At 38.0% G+C, this 20,403-nt stretch overlaps 1 protein-coding gene across 12 annotated transcripts in view; it reads left to right on the top strand.

Annotated features, from left to right (window-relative positions):
- The window catches only part of rapgef2b (Rap guanine nucleotide exchange factor 2b), a 118,734-nt gene extending 111,839 nt beyond the window's left edge, over window positions 1-6,895 (top strand). For 10 of the 12 annotated variants that reach the window (XM_058396704.1, XM_058396705.1, XM_058396695.1 and 7 more), the window contains 4 exons: window positions 166-376; window positions 465-919; window positions 1,545-1,863; window positions 3,034-6,895. In XM_058396704.1, coding sequence (XP_058252687.1) covers window positions 166-376; window positions 465-919; window positions 1,545-1,837 — 959 coding nt within the window. In that variant the 3' untranslated portion in view covers window positions 1,838-1,863; window positions 3,034-6,895. The remainder of the gene's footprint in view (window positions 1-165; window positions 377-464; window positions 920-1,544; window positions 1,864-3,033) is intronic. The other 2 variants (XM_058396696.1, XM_058396703.1) reach the window with 2 other exon arrangements.
- The last annotated feature ends 13,508 nt before the right edge of the window (window positions 6,896-20,403 follow it).

The raw sequence follows: 20,403 nt of genomic DNA on the forward strand, positions 1-20,403 counted from the left end.
CACCTTCTGGTGAAGGTGCTGCATCATTTTCGCTTCGATTGCAAATCTGATTAGGGGGAAAATAATCACAGACTGAAAATCTCACTCTGTTTCACGAAGATATTAAAACTTGACTGTTTTGCTTTGTAAGGAGTTTGACTCAGAGGTTTCTGATTTGTTGTGCAGGATTAGGAAGAGCGAGTGATAACCTGTCAGACTCAGGCCACAGTGAGATCTCATCTCGATCCAGTCTGGTCAGCACTTCTTCTCTGGACATGGGCCAGGACGAGCGTCGTCTCCGCTACGCGCATGGAGTCAGCGACGGACACACCGCTGGTCATGGAGGTCACCGGCTTGAACGTAGGGCCACAGCTGATCCGGACCAGTACAGTCTAGGGTGAGCAGAACTTGAAAAAATTGGAGGATACAAACGTTTGCACTTAATTGTATGTTGTTATTAATCACATAATTATCCTCTCCATCAGCTCGTACTCATCGGTGCAGGACTGGCGTGGTATGTACGCCGGCACTGCCATGCCATCCTCCCCAAGTTCAGAGGAGTTAAGTCAGGAGCAAGGCGACCGCGTATCCTTGGACGCTGCGGATTCGGGACGGGGCAGCTGGACGTCCTGCTCAAGCGGCTCACACGACAGCATCCAAGCCATGCAGCAAGGCAGGAGCTGGGAAGCGCTGGCTGAGGGGGCGGGGCTGTGGGCCGGACGAGGCAGCTGGGCGTCAACCTCATCATGTTCATCCTCATCGGCAGCGTGCTGGGGAGATGAGTCAGAGGGGGATACGGGAACTATCAAGCGGCGAGGAGGTAAAGATGTGGGTACCGACCCTGACACCTGCAGCATCACTTCTACAGGATCAGAGGAGTCTAAACAACAGAGTCGCCGGCCGTCTCCCATCACCGCCGGCACGACCAAGAGCAACCTGAGTAAGACACACACTCGCTTCATCACTTTTCAAAGTGTTGATCGGCCAAGACATGTGGTAGCTTAATGGTTAAGACTTTGGGCTACTGATCGGAATGTTGAGTTCGAATCCCAGGTCCACCAAGTTCGTCCCAGGGCCCCTGAGCAAGGCCCTTAACCCTTGCTCAGTATAAAAAAGTGAGCTAAATTGTAAGTTGCTTTGGATAAGAGCTTCTGCCAAATGTAAATATACGTTCTTACCATCCAAAAATATTCTGCTAACCACATGTTTCAGTCAGACATTTACTTATATTCATGGATGTATTTTCTCAAATGAGCTTGTTCTCATGGTTTATGACCTCTTATGATCTATAAAAATTGACAAATAGAGGTCACATTGGAGTGCCAGTAGTATGAGGCTTTGGCTGGGGGCGTGGCTTAGAGTTTGAAGGTGGAGTTGTATATTAGGAGTGATTTATATGATAATATTAACTTTAACTTTAACCAGGTATTAATAAGGACCAATGGAATTAATGAGCCAAACGATGGTTTAATTAGGAGTGTCTGACGATTTCTGCATTGATTCGGGGAAGTCGATGATGACCTGTTATCATTCACTCACCACTTGTCTTCCGTTTTTCCCTGCAGTACGTAAAGACGGACGATACCGCGACCCCCCTCCCACTCCTCCAGGCTACACGGCTCTGTCCATCTCCGAGGTGACAGAGGGGACGACGCACACCACCAGGAGGCCTCCGGACTACACCACGGCTCTCCAGCGCTCCCGCCTTGTTACTCACTCACCTAAACCGGGGACCGAGCGTGAGGGAGAGGATGAGGAAGAGGAGGAAGAGGTAGAGGAGGAGGGTGAGTGCTTATCTCCCAAACTCAGAGATCAGAGGAGGAGAAGTCCACACACAGCAGTGCCCCCCAGGCCATGAGTCACACACACCACCCTGGCAGGCAGGTAAAACCAACCAAATTTCAGCTCACACACATATACACACTCACTCACACATATACTCACTCACTCACTCACTCACTCTCATATTTAACAAAAAACCTGCACCGCATGCAAGAAAGCACACCCTGTTTACCCTGCCTACCAGCCACCAGCCACCAATCACCAACCAGCATGTCACGTAGTGCATGTCAGGCCATGGAGAAGACCTGCCGTGGTGGCAACATTCCTCCCATTACTTACTTTTTTTATGTGTGTGTCTGTGTGTGAGAGAGCGCACGAGTGTGAACCACCTGGAATTCAATCTACACAGATTTCTTCTTTACACCAAATCTATCTAATAAGAGAAGTTGTTTGTTCTTTAGTTTTCTACTACATCTACGATGCTAATATTGCTAAGCCATCAGCCAAGCTCCAATTTTAGCGTTGTATCATATAAAATCATCGAAATCTAGATTTACTGAGCAGGAATGTGAAGAGTGTTTGACGACAGTGCTAAACTGGAGGCTGTGCACTTCTTTCACATGTTAGCATATTATATTAGCTTTTTATTTTCTAAAATCAGAGCCGCTATCTGAAATCGTGAAACATCTCAGCTGTTGATTATTTGGGGGTAAAGAAGATATTGTGTATATGTTATATATATGTGTAGTTACTTTTTATATTTATATGTTTATGTTTAGCAGTATGATTAGCCATTAGCTGAGAGAATAAATTAGCATGTAAGAATAAATTAGCATTCGAGATGTCTAATTTGTGTGTGTGTGTGTGTGTGTAGAATACATGCATGTAGTCCAAGCCACTACCAAATACTGTTTAAATGTCATCGTTAACTGTATAGGTTTTTGTTCTTTATTTACATAAGCAGTGCAGAAACTTTCTCAAACTGCATAAAAAATATAACATGATAGATCTGATGGATCTTAATGTGTAGATTGGCTTCAAGCAAACAAATAAACAGAAATCCAGGGGGAGGTGCCACAGGGGTGTATTTTAAAGCCTATGCCACTTCCTTTACTTGTAGATAAATTCTTACTAAAGTCTGGGAAATATATCTTTTATAACTGACAAAACAGTTGTTGGTGGTGGAATTAGACCCTTTGAACCCTGCTGAATGTGTATGTGATTGGCTGATTTGGGGGGGTGGAGTCTAACTGCTTCCTTTCCATCCTCCAGAGGATGAGCAGGTGTCCGCTGTGTGAACAGACGACACTTTCCTTACTGTTCGGCTCTCGCTGCAGTGACTGAAGGCCTGTGAGGCCCGTCAAAGGCAGAAAGACAGCCTGAGCAACCAATCATCACCTCGATGCCACTGCCTGTCTCTCTCCTGATTGGTGGATTCATCTCCCTTCTCTGCCTTAAAGCGTCATGAGGGGTTTTGTCACCCTGCATGCTAAAATACTGTGAAGAAAGGAAGAGAGCGTTCAAAACGAGAAAAAAAAAATTTAGCTGGCACTTTGGAAAAATCGAATTATTTAGCTTAAAGTAGTGAAAAAAAAAGAAGAACACACAGCGGTGCGACATTCACACAAAGACGAGACTGCCCTTGTCAGTCACTGATCTATGATTGATTTCCTCCGTTCCTTACACACACACACACACACACACACACACACACTCACAAATCGTTTTTCCTCATCTGCACTTTTTAAGTATGTTTTCTAAGAACAAAATGCACATGATCTTCTCAGACTTCAACATCATCATCTCTTCTGGAACGCGCACATGGTGAAAATGAGGACGTTTAGGGGAGAAAAACACTCGTACACTCAAATAGCTACTCCTTTGATGGGAAATCGGTGATCATCTGTACAAATATGCGTGTCACTGTTGCAGTATTAAATCGAGCTTTTCAAGGTTGGTAGATGCTGGAGAACTGGAGATACACACAGCAAGGAGGACATGAAGCACGCTGGCGTGACTCTGGGTGCATCCTAAGCCTCACTACATGCGTTCTGCAAAAATCCCGCTTTCAATCCCTAGGATGCGACGTAAATGGAGAGGTCCCGGACTTTGTGGTTTTGATTCCTGTGGGAAAAGGTAGACCCAAACCGAGGGCTAAACTCACCAGGAACCATGTGACGTGGTTAGGTGTTCTGTTATATGATAGGACTAGAACCCAAACTGGTACACCAGAGAGCAGCTTGGATCTCAGAAACAGAATCAGTGGAAGCTAATCCACAGAGATTTTTTACATCTACGTTTTTTTCCCCCCATCATCCAATCCAACCATCGTTGCCACCCACTTGTAGAGTTGACTCCAAGCTCTGTTGGTGCTTCATTCCAACCAGATCCCTAGAGTTCTTTACAGTTTATGAGGTTAGGAATCCTTTGCAGTACCTAACACCAGGATTCCAAAGGCAACATTAAAAAAAATCTTGGTTCAGAGTTTTTATCGCTGCCCCATTGGACCAATTTTGTGTCCTGTGTAAAAGGAAGGTTCAGAGTTTGATACTGAGCTCCATTGGTTTTTGGCTCCAGGAAGTGAAGTTTGTTGATTTACATGGATACATCAGTAGCTTTGCGCAGGAACCCAAAGACTTTATTTATTTCATTTTACGTTCCTGCCCCATTTCCTTTTTCCAGGGGTAGGGGGATGTGGTAAAGATGTTTTGTCTTGCCCCATTGCATGCACAAGGCAAAAGTTTTGTTTCAGTCCTGTGTAAATGAAGTGAGTAGAATTGACTTCCCCTGACTTGACTTGAATCCCAGCCAGCTCTGTCCCATTTCTATAATTCTGTACAGTTTTTTAGGTCACAGGGTTGCTCGAGTATCTGAAGTAATCTATAGGCAAAGGTTTCTTCTTAATTGAGAGTTTTTTCTTCCCGCCTTATTCCACCCTCCTGAGGAGAAGGCGAGATCTTTGTTTCAGGTCCTCTGTAAATGGAGGACACCTTTGTCTTGACTCCAGTAAACTGCGTAAAATGATCTCAGTTTAGAGTTCTTGCTCCATTCCATCCACTTTGTTAGAAAAGCCAGACCTTTCTTCTCCGCCTCTGCTTGACCGAGTTAGCTCAGTCCTATTGCGAGAAATATTTTAATGGTTGTGAGGTTACGTGTTATTAGTCTATAGTAATCTTAGGAACTAGATGTTTTTTTGTTTTGTTTTTTTTGCCTTGCACCATCCCACCCATTTGGAAGTAAGTCAAGACCTTTGTTTCACCACTGGTGCTTGACCTATCCAGCTCCTTCCCATTCCAGAAATTCTTTTAAAAAAAAATTGGAGGGTTGTTAGGACCTGAGATCGTTATAATCCATATCCATATCCTGTACTAGTGTGCCCATTTAAAAGGAAGGCAAGTTTCTCCACTGGTCCATCCATCTCATTCCCATTTATTAAAATCTTTGCTTCTTTTAACAAGATGCAACTTCAAAGGTTACCTGGTTATTGTAAGGGGCAAGTTTTATTCCCAGGCATCCCACTTGAAGGAAAACCTTGACCATCATGTTTTATCCAGTGCTTCATTTGAATTTTGTAGGGAAGAACATTGTATTCCCTTTGCTCTGCAAAGTATCTTCATGTTTCATATTTTTCTGAGGTTTATTGGTATTCTATTCTCATTTAGAATATGCGCCCATAGAAATCTTTCTCCACATAAATGAAACGCCATGAGTTGCCTATCAGAGTGGACCATAGGCAGAAAAAAAACAAAAAAAAACAAAAACTCTGGACTCGATCGGACAATTTTCAGAAGGAAATCCCTCCTACAAAGTGCAAACATGTTCCGAAAGAATTCTACCGTCAATAGGATATCTAAAGAACGTACTGTGGGTGACCGTCTCATGCCAAATCTGAAACTTATCACAACTACCTATTACTGTGGTATGTAGAGTCACCGTCAAGACAAACGCCTGTCCAGCCAGTGATGTCCACACTAGACTGGGTGCTACTTCCATTCTGATGCGACCACATTACGGTTTTTGAGGTGCTACGTAGGCTTTATGAAGACGTAAACCTGCTTGTGTTCACCCTGCACATTAAGAAGGGATCAAGAGCTCGCAAAGAACTTTCAGTACTCCGGCGGAACGAGAAGGAACGAGTCAACCGAGCCGAAGGCTGCCAAGCTGAGTAGAACTCGCCCGGTGAGAAGTCACTTTTATGGTTTATTTTTAATCACTGAGTTAAGCTGATCACATTGATCAGTAGTTTAGGACTGATATACTTTGAGGGAGAAGGGGGGGGGACAAAAAAAGATTGCAGTGTTTTCCACTGTACCCTGTAATATTATCACGTCAACATTTCTTTCTCTTCTTGCTGTAATTTTTCCTTTGTTTTTTTTTTTTGTAATGGTTGCTGTCGTTTAAAAGAAAGAAAAGAAGAAAAAAAAAAAAAGGATCACATTTGTAAAACAGTGGTTATATAAATCATTCACCTCCATTTGAATTGTTTGAAACCTAGTCATGCTTTTTCCGGCGAGCTGAGTGGAGTCCTCTTTCGAAAAATAAGTTGCACAAACTGTACAAGCATAAGATAAATCGTAGTAGTTAGCACTGCTACTTTGTTCGATGTGTGATGTCAAGTGAGAAGTGTACATTTAGCTGGTGAAGATTCTCTCATCCTTGACTACTTTTACCTGTACGTCTTTTACAAAGACAATTGGTGGAGTATGTATCGGTTGTTATTTTCTGTCTTCTTTTTTTTTTTTTTTTCTTTTTTTTTTTTCTTTTTGTATTTTTAATACAATAATTGTAAATATTGGTTATATTTTTGTTGAACTGTAGAAATGTACTATGTTTATGCCTCAACATCCAGTTTATATGAAGCTGGTAATCAATAAATGCGAGAAAAAGAAATCAACTCGTAGGTTTCGAATGCACTTTTTCTTTTCTTTTCCCCCCTTCTTGTTCCCCCCCCCCCCCCCCCCCCCGGTCGAATGCGTTCTCTTTGGAAATATTGTTACTTTAAATGATACCACCGTCTAATGTTTGCACAAGCTGAGACATGGAATTAACTTGAAACGTGTATCTGATCGTTTTTTTTGTTTTTTTTTAACTGACACGTCTGTCAGAATGAATAAAAAGACACTGATGCCTACTCGCTCTGCTTCTATAACAGTGTCTTCCCTTCTTCACTGATGGATGTGTGAAGGTGAGTTGCGTGGCTTAGACGTCTGCATAAGTATTAACCCACCTTAGAAGTTTCCTATGGACTTAATTGGGGTTATGTATCTATAATCTACACAAAACCGCCTTTGAATATGAAATGTGGGGGATTGATATACAATGCATACATAAAGTAAACAAATCAATTACACAGTGGAACCTCGGTATACGCATTTATTACGAGTTCTTAAGATGAAAATTTGTATTGCAAAACGAATTTTCCCATTAGAAATAATATAAATGTAGATACTCCGTTCCAGCCACTCAAAAATATGACCAATATTCCCAGTACGAAGCGTATGTAAACTGTATGGTTGCTTACAAAGAACTGATCCAAGCCGACCATTCCATGTCAAGGGTCCTCACAGGAAGTCGTGCCACCAAGCTTGGCCTAAAAATAGAACAGACCACCCACGCCACCAATCTGTCAACAAAAAAACAGCCTGGAAAATCACCTAGCTTTTGAACGCATGCCGAAAGCAACGTTCGTATCGTGGGTTGACTCTTTCCAAACAGATTTCGATGACTGGAAAAAAAAATTGTAAAATTCATAAACTCGCTTCATTTGGCTTTCCACAGACGCAAACCACTGATGTTTTGAACGGCTCCTGGACATACACGCAACTTAGCCAGCGTTCAGTTTGGTTCAGTCCGTATGCAGAATTTCTTCGTATGCCGATGCCAATCTCCGGCAAAATTTGAATTCTTAAGGCGAAAATTCGTATGCTGAGGTTCCACTATTTTCACAAATTTGTGTATTCATCCTCTTGTTAGGAAACCAGTTAAATGCCTTCTGGTGCCATCGGTTGTCATCAGACATCACTTAAATAGTCTGCAGTTTGCCATGTCACATGATCTCATGACTGTCCACCAAATTCAGTGATCAGATGAATATCAACGAAATGGTTGAAGGGGGGATGAATACTTGTGCCATATTCGGGTTCGGAAATCCTCGTTTTTTTTTTTTTTGGCCATGAGCTATGGGGGGAAAAAACATGAAAAGCTCAACTATCTGTGATATTTATATCCTACAAACAGTAATCTAATACAATTACTACTATATACTTGAGAGTATAATTCAATTAAAAGCAAAGATGGTGTTGTGAGTAACTATACTGATTTGACATCATGTGCTGATTTGACTTTTAGGGTAAGAATTGCAATTGTTTTAGTTACACGCTGCAGTATAGACATCACTGTAGCCAGAGATGTGCCACTTATTTCCATTTCCAATGAATAGACCTGCGTTGGCATGAATATTACTTACAGCATTGTACTAGGGTTTGAAGACTTTCCTGAACCTGTGTGCTCATGAACAGTCTCTTTCCTCGTTCCACACAGCATGACACTGCCTTGTATTTTTTATTCTTCTGTCAGTCTCGAGATTCAAACGATATTTTGATCCCTCGGAGTTTGAACCATTTTCAGGATCAATGGCCTGCTCTCCTTATTTTATATTCCTTATTATTTTAGTCAAAGCTGAAAATGATATCACTGGTAGCAAAACCTGTCCCAGAACATCAAATGTGCGTGTTCTATTTGAGACGACTCTGATAAATCTGTATATTCAGTCATGTTCGACTCTAACTTTCATCCCTGTGAATTGCCAGTGGCATATGAGATAACTGGCTCATTCTATTCCTCCATCACAGAGTTTATCTATAACCTACACATCAGTATGGAAGTGATGCGCAATCCTGCTTTTTCAGATCAGACGATCCCTGGGATGCTTTAGATTTCTCTCATAAATGGTGATCAATTCATCAGCATTCTGGTGATTTTGCACTTTCATTACCTTTTTTTTTTTTATTTCTTTTGTTGAAATTGTTAAAGGCAGGGTATATAATCTACTATATAACTATTTATAAAAATCCTCACATAGAAGCAGTATGGAGTTGCCGTTCTCTTCATGTGATCATTTGCTCTGTTACGCGACCGCTTATGAATTATACACTTCCTCATTATGCACATTTTCAATTATGCACTTTTTTTCTTTGATAGCCTTTGGCTTTATTCATAAAGCATGTGTGGACATTTTTGCTAATGGCTCATCTGTGAGAGGGGTGCCAATATTTACAGTTTAACCGTAGCATTTTATGATTTTTCCTTAGGTGGTATGCCAGATGCCTAGACGCTACGATTTTCAGTCTCTTTTTTTTTTTATTTAATTTTTCTGCTGCACTATAACTGAGTAAAGGCCAATTCACTGAAGGGGAAAGGACAAATTAATACAGATTTCCTTCTAGGAGACTTTAATTTTTCTTCAGGCTTTGGTTAAATATGAATTGTGTATTCAAACATGTTGGGATTATGAACCAGTAGTGGGAAAAGGGGATGGTGTTGTTGTATCTTTGCACAACATCAATAATAATAATAATAATAATAATAATAATAATAATAATAATAATAATAATAATAATGAAAATAATAATAATAATTAAAATAATAATAATGATGAAAAGTTCAACATTTTTACAAAGCAACCACTCCATTAAAAAAATAATAGTCATTGCTAATTTTACAAATGAATCAATTCTAAAAAAAATAATTGTCATTTTTACAAAGCAGTCACGCCGTGAATAAGTAAGTAAGTAAATAAATAAATAAATAAAAAGTTAGTGATTTTTACAAAATAGTCGCTTAATAAATAAATAAATCTTTTTTTTCTTTTTTTAAAAAAAAATCTAATCACCTGGTTTAATTGTGCTAAAATCCTGTTTTATTTCTCTACCTGCTTGGGGGTTTCTAGTCAGCGATATTTGCTTGTCTATATTAATCACCTCTGCTGAGCTAATACAGGTTAAAAAACGAGCCACTGATTTTCTTGGGCATTTAACAAAGTGTAATAAATGTGTAACGTGTGGAAAAAAAAAAAAAGATCGGAAAAATGGACAGACCAAACACCAGGTTTATATGGATGAAAAAAGGAAGTTGATGATGCTGGATGATGCTGATGAAGGAGAAGAATCTTCTTTTTCTTTTTCTTAAATGTAATTGTACCTGCATTAAAGTTAAAATAAAAAATCAAGGTTTTCAAACTTTTGTTTTATTCCTAAGAAGGAAATAACTCTCTTAAGTATAAGATTAGAAATTTAATTCACCCCCACACCACATCACTGCTGTGCTCTTCCACTGGCTTCCTGTAGCTGCATGCCTACAAAGCCAAGACTGGACCAGCTCCCTCTTACCTCAAAGCTCTTATTACTCCTCACACCACACCTCGCTTCCTTCAGATCTGCTAGCACTGCTCGACTGCTCCCACCATCTCTCAGGGTAAGAAGTAGGCATACATCTAGACTCTTCTCTGTTCTGGCTCTGAGGGGGTGGAATAAACTTCCCCTAGATGTCCGAGCAGCCGAGTCAGTGACCGTCTTCAAACAACGGATCAAGACCTACCTCTTGCTGAAAAACTAGCTCTTACTTTTTCCTGTTTGTTTTATGTATTGTTGTACGTTGAATGTATAAGAAATAAAATCCTCCCAGTGCAGTTTTGGGTCCTGTGACCAATTGAACCACTGTTAATGTATTCACTCATAGAGACTTCATAGCACTTTTGCACATCGCTCTGGAAAAGAGTGTCTACCAAATACCAGAAATGTAAACGTAATTCATTTCATTTCACCTCAACAATATTTACCACTGAGTAAACGGTGATGTTGACTAGCTAATAAAATGGCCGTCTTTTTAATAAGTATAGAAATCCCACCTGGAATCATGCTTTCTAGCTTTCTAATATGTTGTTTCTATGGTAACATCGTATTGAATGTCGGTAAAAGGTAGAAAAGTAATAACAAAAGGATTTTAAACCAAGCTGTCTCATGGAAGAAGGTGTATAGTTGTACCTGTGGTGAAGTTTTTAGTTTGGAGGCATTTCTTAAACGTTTATGAGAGGAGTCTTGAGTGTCAGTCGAATGTCTTTGGACTGGAGGAGAAAACCGGAGGACCCAGAGGAAACCCCTGAAGCAGAGGGTGGAGTCGGGAATCAAACCCTTAGTCTCAGAGATGTGATGAATCACGGTAGTCACCATCACTCCCGTTTACTCACATATTTCGGTACATTTAATTTATATTTTTATATATATATTTTAATTACATACATAACAAACCTGTTTACCAGTTAATTCATTCATTAACCTTGGAGACATTAACACTGACTAAGTCAAATACATGACAAATAAATCAAACCACAGCAGTACAAGATGTCTTTGTTTTTCCTTTCCTGGTTTAAAAATGGAGTCAAAATACTTCTAGTACTTTACTTTTTTCTTCACATTCAGACAGCTTCAATAAAATATCTGTTCAGAGAAGAAACTTGCATTAAAATTCGAGTGTTCCAGCCCGAGCAGTGTGTGGTGGTGATGGTATGGCTTTGGAGGTTTAAACCACTTTAGATGATTTCTCAGAATCACTGGGTTAGGGGTTAGAACTCATAAATACTAAAGATTGGACTTTCTGATATATAAATGCTTGTATAATCTAATAAGAAATAGCATACATAACAGTGTGCCGTTATAAATACAGCGGAACCTCAGCATACGAATGTCCTCCTTTACGAATTTTCACCTTAGGTATTGAAATTTTGCAAGAAATTTGCATCGGCATACGAACAAACCGAACCGAACGTTGGCTAAGTTGTGCATATGTCCGTTAGCTGTTCAAAACTTGTTTGCGTCAGTGGAAAGCCAAGCGAATCCAACTGAAGTGAGTTTATGAATTTTACAAAAAGAATTTCAGTCAGTGAAAGCTGTTTGGAAAGAGTCAACCCACGATACAAACGTTGCCTTTGGCATGCGTTCAAAAGCTAGGTGATTTTTTGTGTGTTTTTTTGTTGACAGATTGGTGGTGTGGGTGGTCTGTTCTATTTTTAGCCCAAGCTTGGTGGCATAACTTCCTGCGAGGACCCCTGACATGGAATGCTTGGCTCGGGTCAGTTCTTTGTAAGCAGCCGTACAGTTTGCATACGCTTCGTATTGGGAATATTTTTGGCTGGAACGGATTATCTGCGTTTACATTATTTCTAATGGGAAAATTCGTATCGCAATACAAATTTTCACCTTAAGAATTCGCCTCCAGAATGAATCAAATTCGTATGCTAAGGTTCCACTGTAATTAATAATGGGGTCGTGTGATGCTGACCGATATCTGAGCTGTTGAATCAACAGTTTCGACCAATCAAAATTGACAATTTATTAGTTATAATTTATTGTTGGTATAATGTTTTATACAGCATGTGGGCAGATATTACATTAACATATGAGATTAGGAGAAATGAGAACTTTGGGTCTGGGTACAAATTGAGTTAAAGCTATGTTTATCCAGCAGAGTGTGCTATTTTCTAAAAAGTCTCTCTCTCTCTCTCTCATAAATGCACACACACACACACAAGGCTTATCTAGGCCAAGCAGCCGGTCAGTGTTTTTGCAGCACTTTTGGTCAGAGCTGTGGTAAACGATACGATTCAGAACCATAAAGCATTCTAGGCTTTTGCGCAAACGGACTGTGAAGTGGAAGAGACTGAGAGAAAGCTACAGAGAGAGAGAGAAAAAAAAACAGGATAGAATTCACTCAAGCAGCTCTGAAGGTCTATTGATCTCATGTGTGTAACCTGACATGTCTAATACAGCAGGACTAAACCAGATGTAAGCACAACCTTCTGGAAGTCTGGCAAGAAGATGAGGAACACGGACCGGAATCCTGAACCACTTCACAAATGAGATGCTTAAGTTAAAAAACAACAACAACTACTAATAGAAAGTTAATAAAGTGTCCGTGAACCAAGCTGAACAAGTTTCTGCCACAGTGATATCGAACTCTGCGTTCTGATTGGTCGAAAGCTGTTCATAAAATTCCAGTAAGAGCGATTCTGACTGCAAGGTTAATATTAACGTGCCTGATCTAATGTGCAATAGTTTCCATAGTAACCATTGATTCAGGGACTTGTACTGTACGATTGCCATGCTGCATAATCTAAAAGTAATAATAAACTAATTAACAAATAAAAACAAATGATTGTTGATTTGGTTTGATTAAAGTTTTCTGAATAGAGGAACATTCATGGAAGGAGTCCCCAGTTTTACGTCAGAAGAAAGTCTTCAGGAGAAGTTCAAGAAAGGTTTGTGACGCTTTGTGTCCGGTGATTATAATGTAAGTGAGAACAGGAGTTTTTAATTGAACTTATGTACATATAAATGTCATTAATTACTAAATTAAAAAATGATGATTGTCAAATTTCTGTCAAAAATGATTAACTCTATTATCTCCATTTCATGTTGGATCACATGACACTATGCTGTCATTGATTATTTTTCTATAACTGCACACACAGGGGTTTTATTCTATTTTTAAAAAATCATTATGATTTATGTGTATCTTTATTATTTTATTTTATTTTATTTTATTTTATTTTATCATTAGCTCTCTTCCCCCCCCTTTTTTTAAAGGCTTTTTAGCGCACCCATTTTTCTGGCTTCTAATCTGACATGAATCTTGAATTGCCGAGTCAGTCACTCAGAGGTGCATCGCTGAAAGCAAAGCATCATGGGGTTTCAGAAAGGTTACACTTCAGAAAGGTTATACTTCAGCTGCTGTTCTGAATAACAGAATAATTCTACAGTTCTACAGGGACAAAAAAATAAATAAATTAAAAAAATCTGCACTTCTACTGACTCTGCTGCTTGGTGAAAAGTGAGCTGATTACAATCCTGTTACCAAAAAAATCCTAAAAATAATTTTCTTTTTTTCCCCTCCACATCCAAAATTTCTCCAAATCAGAAAATGGACATTATTTATTCAAAACTCAATTCTCAATTTCTCTTCTATCTGATTTTTTCATAGTCATGCTAAACAAACAATGTGCGCTGTAATGAATTACAAAAATGATTACCAACACAGCAATGAAATCCTCACCCAGAGATTTTAATCTCTATCATAATCAACTCTATATGAGGAAACACATAAAACACAACATGGGGTGCTGTTTGATGCTGATCTTGTTGGTGGTCCCCAAAATCGGTTATTTTCCAACATCATCATATCCTTGTTGTTTATGCAACAGCAGTCCAATAATTACAACATTTTACTGATTATAGCGTGTTAAATTGTGTCACATTATCATTTATTTTTATCCATTTCTAGCTACATTATATTAATATACTGTATAACATATACAGAATGTACACTGGTCAGCACTATTTTGTGTATCTGTCCTGTAGTGTCTTTTTGTCTTGGCACTAGGTTGCACACGATGCACTTTATGTGGCTAGGACAGCTTACTTACTCAGTCCTTAGCTCTGTGTTGTTTTGTAGCTCTGTGTTGTTTTATGTAGCATCATGGTCCTGGAGAAACACTGCTTCATTTCACTGTGTACTATGTCAGCTATATATGGCTGAAATGACAATAAAAGCTTCTTGACTTTATGTAATGCTGTAAAATCTCCACAAATTTCCATTATTATTTGTGGCACTTCTGCAGTTTTTGTTCTTTCTCTTGAAGATAATAATAATAATAATAATAATAATAATAATAATAATAATAATAATAATAATAATAATAATACTTTTCCTTATCAGGAAACAAAGTTGCAGCTTCACCTCTAACTGATGCAAATAACTGACATTGGAGACTTCTTCCAAAAAATGTCAACGTCTCCAGAAAGAAAAGTTTATTATTATTATTATTATTATTATTATTATTATTATTATTATTATTATTATAACAACAACAACAACAACAACAACAACAACAACAATAATAATAATAATAATAATAATAATAATAATAATAATAATACTTTTCCTTATCAGGAAACAAAGTTGCAGCTTCACCTCTAACTGATGCAAATAACTGACATTGGAGACTTCTTCCAAAAAATGTCAACGTCTCCAGAAAGAAAAGTTTATTATTATTATTATTATTATTATTATTATTATTATTATTATTATTATTATTATTATAACAACAACAACAACAACAACAACAATAATAATAATAATAATAATAATAATAATAATAATAATAATATAATTATTATTATTAAGTGTTACAACACTTAGGCTCCTGGTGGTCCAGTGGCAGGATCCCACACTCTTATTGCTGCAGCCCAGGTTCGATTCCCAGACAGGGCACTAACCAAGCCCCTGAAGAGTTAACTCTCATTGCCGATCCCAAGCCTGGATTAAATGGGAGGGTTGCATCAGAAAGGTCATCCGGCGTAAAACCTGTGCCAAATACAGTGACCCCCAGACAGGGAGAAGCTGAAAGAACAACAACAACAACAACATATATTACAACAATTCTGCATTTTTTTATCCATTTATGTGGAGCATCTTTTATATAAATCCCTGTGAAAGTTGCTATTATGGAAATGCAATGTATGAGGTAATGAAAGTTTTCCACTCAGACTATTTAGACTGAAAAATAACAATAATAATAATAATAAAAAAGATAAGGCAAGTTTTTGTGTTTATGTAGCTCCCACGTGAGGCAAGAATCCTTAATATATGAAGACAGAAATAAAAAGCTTCTCAGGCAATATGTATCCATGGCAACACTATATCGGAATTTTCTTTTTGTGGCTTTGACACGTATTGTGTTCCCGTTTGACATGAATACACGTGAATATATTTCATTTAGACCAGTGAGATGCTGGGAGTGTGTCAGTATGTGTGTGTGTGTGTGTTAGCTGTGTATTCTGCATCTGTTTCTCCCTGATAACATTGATGAGCCTTTGTTGTTCAGGCTGTCAATCAAAGCGGCGTGCCAGAACAAAGTCTGACCAACGTGGACGAAAGATAAATAGAGCAAGATAGATGACTTTGACCTCCTATAATCAATTTCTGACCCGGACTGACAAAATCATCTCACATGGAAAAAGTTGAAAGAGAAATGACCAGGTTTTTTTAGTATTAATGAATCCATAAGCAGAAATAAAAAGTCAAAATAATCTGAGGTAAAAAAAAAAAAAAAAAGTGTTAGTGTTATTTAGTTTTCTGAAAAGTTTTAGGACTCAGAAAAAAATTCCAGCCTGGAGAACCTCTGTAGGGAAGATTCATTCTGGGGTTAAACTTCCTGTAGCAACACTACATTACCCACAATCCTGCTGATAGTAGTGGATTTGATTTACCTCAGGAATGGGAAGTCGGAGCACGTCACATTCAACCTCCGTTCATTTGGGCGACAAGGTTGAAAAACAAAAACAAACAAAAAAACAACGATGAAATTCAAATCATTTTTATTTGTATATGCTTTTAACAGTGGACTTTGCCTCAAAGCAGCTGATATAAATTATTATTTATCTCTTATAATCAAACAAGAGGCATCCTCGACCTCATTCAAAAGGGAACCTCATCCCCATTCAAAAGGAAACCTCATCCTCATTCATAATGGAACCTCATCTTCATCCTCATTCAAAAGGGAACCTCACCCCCATCCTCATCCATAAGGATCCTCACCCTCATTCAAAAGGGAACCTCATCCTCATTCATAAGACATCCTCAATCATAAGGGAACCTCATCTTCATCCTCATTCAAAAGGGAACTTCATCCTCATTCATAAGGCAACATCATCCTCATTTAAAAGTGAACTTCATCTTCATTCAAAAGGGAACCTCATCCTCATTCAAAAGGGAACCTCATCCTCATTCAAAAGGGAACCTCATCCTCATTCGCATTCAAAAAAGAACATAATCCTCATTTAAAAGGGAACGTCACCCTTATCCTCATTCAAAAGGGAACCTCATCCTTACTTAAAAGGGATCCTCATCCTCATTCAAAATGGAACCTCACCCTCATCCTCATTCATAATGGATCCTCACCCTCATTCAAAAGAGAACCTGATTCTCATTCAAAAGGGAACCTCACCCTCATCCTCATTCATAATGGATCCTCACCCTCATTCAAAAGAGAACCTCATTCTCATTCAAAAGGGAACCTCACCCTCATCCTCATTCATAATGGATCCTCACCCTCATTCAAAAGGGAAACTCATCCTCATTCAAAAGGGAAACTCATCCTCATCACCATTTAAAAAAGAACATAATCCTCATTTAAAAGGGAACCTTATCCTCATCCTCATTCAAAAAAGAACCTCATTGTTATTCAAAAGGGAACCTCATCCTTATCCTTATTCATAAGAGATCCTCATCCTTATTCATTACAGATCCTATTCAAATAATTTTCATGAGCAACTTATAAACAACCAGCTACCCAACTAAATCCTCAAAACTGTTATGAAGTTGTTAATATCCAATTATCTCTGGTCAGAAAGCTTAAGCCTACAGCTTTAAATCAGACAAAGCGCTGACAGTACAGACAAGTAAACATCTCCTCACTATATTAATAATTACGTGTTTTTGTTTTTGTTTTTAACAATTTCATAACGGATATATGGGTGTTTGTGAAAGTTGCAAGACATTGCAAGAAAGCTCACATTAATATAAAGGTTACAGGTAATCAGTGTTGGTGTTAAAGATTATTACTCAACACCTTCTGGCCAATCAGAATCAAGCATTCAGCACCACTGAGGTCTGAGGAATTACTGTGTATAACAGATTTACCACAGGAGCTTAGAGGTCTGTAGTTAAAAACTGTACAGTCTGCGTTATAGATTCAACCAGTCAATACCTCTGCATGTTGATTTGATTTAAAGCAAATTCTCACTAACTCACTAAATCGAAATAAATGTACGAGGTGCTGCTCGGGTCAGTGTTGCTGCTGTGAGCAGCCATGTTGATTCGACGTGACTTCCTGAAATCATTCAGGATATTTTCTTTGTTTGTTTTGTATTTTTCCCAGTCAGAAATTTACAACTTCCATAATAAGGTAATAAATAAAAAATAAAATAGAAATATAACAAAACTACTAAATATTAGAATTTAAGGGGTACAAAATATAACAAATAAAATATAATTAAAAAAAAATACCAAATACTAGAAATTTAAAGGTATAAAAGATAATAAGTAATGTGCAAAAAAACTAGAATTTAAGTCAGAAATCCTTCACCTCTACTCAAGGGCAACATCAGCTGCCACTTCATCTCTACCGATGCGGCAGCACTTTAATCCTTCACGCCGTCCCGCTCTCTGACCTCTCGTCTGTCCGGTCTGCTCAAACAGATCAACTTCCAATCCTTCATGTAAACAGCTCCATCATCACCATCTCGTCTTCTCATAGATCACTGACTGGCCTCAATTCTGCTGTTAGCATGTGCAACTTTTATTCCAGTGTCTGCTTTAACATCTCATGACTGTCAAAACCTGACTGTTATCAGTATTGTTCAACATTTTTCTTCTATGAAATGTTAATGTAAATGTTCTAGCAATAACACATGCCTACGTCACAGCCACACACCGCTAGCTTCTGACAGGAACAACGGAAATACAGCAGCTAATAAATGAAACCTCTAAACTCTAATCACTAAACACATCAGACATCTTTATATCTAAACATTTTCATATGACTTCCATGTCAGGATTAGACCTAATGATAGAGCAAAAGTGAAAGATATAATGAAAGATTTAAAAAAGATATAATGATACAGCAAAAGTTATTTTGTATGTGTGTGTGTGTGTGTCTTTAAAAAAACAATGATACAGCAAAAGTTATTTTGTATGTGTGTGTGTGTGTGTGTGTCTTTAAAAAAACAATGATACAGCAAAAGTGATTGTGTGTGTGTGTTTAAAAAAAGACATAATGATGCAGCAAATGTGATTTTGTCTGTGTGTGTGTGTGTGTGTTTGTTTGTGTGTGTGTGTGTGTGTGTGTTTAAAAAAAGACATGATACAGCAAAAGTGATTTTGTTTGTGTGTGTGTGTGTTTGTTTCTTGGTTGTTTGTGTGTGTATGTGTTTAAAAAAAGACATAATGATACAGCAAGATATATTTTCTTTGAGTGTGTGCGTGTGTGTGTGTTTAAAAAAAGACATAATGATACAGAAAAAGTGATTTTGTTTGAGTGTGTGTGTGTGTGTGTGTGTTTAAAAAAGGCCTGCAGTCTCATTTATCAAACTCAAACACATCTTGGAAATGCCAGCAGACAGAAAGAACACCAGCGACTTCTGAATACATTTTCAAATCATTGAGTAAAGTTCTCATCAGCGTTAATAAACCATGATCAGAACCCCCCGCCCCCAAACTCCCCCCAAAAGAGCGAAGCGGTTTCACCGAACCTTGTCGGATTTATTTTTCCTTTCATGAAGGCGTGGAACATTTCCCTGGACGACTCGTGTTAGCTGACTAGCAGCATGATGACTCAGCGGTTTTGCATAATTCGCTTAGCATGATGCTGCTTTTGCTTTGTTGCTATTAGCTGCCCGGTGACTCGGGGGATATTAGTGTAATTAGTGTAATTTTGTAAAGTAATAAACTTTAACGCTGTAATGATGTACATTTCGAGAAACACAACACACAGCCATGAGACGTACGTTCAGAACTCCGTGATGATGCTTTAGAACGAATTATTTAGCAAAAGTGTGCATTACGTCACTTGTTATTTTAAGATATGTCGGCATTTTACATTTCCATGCCATCTCATTATTTTGATTGTAATATCTAAATACTTCACGATATAGCTTTATTTTGGCTAAATTTCTCATTATCTCAGGACACTGTACTTTTATTTTGACTGTTTTTCAAGATATATTCTGTCAATATAATTAATTCACCTCATTAGTTCAGTGTATTATGACATTCTTTATATTTATATCCTTATTACAAGATATTACATTTTTGAGTCACAGTGTCTTGTGATTTAAAGATATTATGTTGTCACCTTACCTTAGGTAATTGGTGGCGGTGGTACCTCAGGTGGTTAAGGCTCTGCTGATCGGAAGATCGGGGTTCAAGCTCCAGCATTCCCAAGCTGCCACTGTTGGGCCCTTGAGCAAGGCCCCCAACCCACCCTGCTCCAGGGGCACTGCGTCATGACTGACGCTGTGCTCTGACCCCAACCACCAAGGATGGGATATGTGAAGAAGGAATTTCACTGTGCAGTAATGTATATGTGACAAATAAAGGCTACTTAATAAAATCTGTATTTTAACTTACATTCAAGATCATATGTCATTATTTTGATTCGTCTCATTATTACTTTGCATTATCTTTCATTTCTTTCATCATCACATATTATTATTTTATGTCATTGGAATGAGTTTCCTCATATCTTCAAGATATTATACTGCTGTTCCAAATATTTTAACTTATGTATTTTTTTCTTGAAATTTCATCCTTATTTTGATGTAACTCACCATATGTATATATATATATATATATATATATATATATATATATATATACTGTATTAATAGTACGTATATTAACAAAATAAAATAATAGTAAAATAATAAAAAAATTACAGTAATTATTTTGAGGTATCCTTATATTTTGTCAAGGTGAAAGATGTCAAATGATGTCATTCTTTTCAGGTATTTTTTGTATTGTTTAAATATT

This window comes from Hemibagrus wyckioides, linkage group LG08 (genome assembly GCF_019097595.1).
Source record: "Hemibagrus wyckioides isolate EC202008001 linkage group LG08, SWU_Hwy_1.0, whole genome shotgun sequence".
Classification (NCBI taxonomy): Eukaryota; Metazoa; Chordata; class Actinopteri; order Siluriformes; family Bagridae; genus Hemibagrus; species Hemibagrus wyckioides.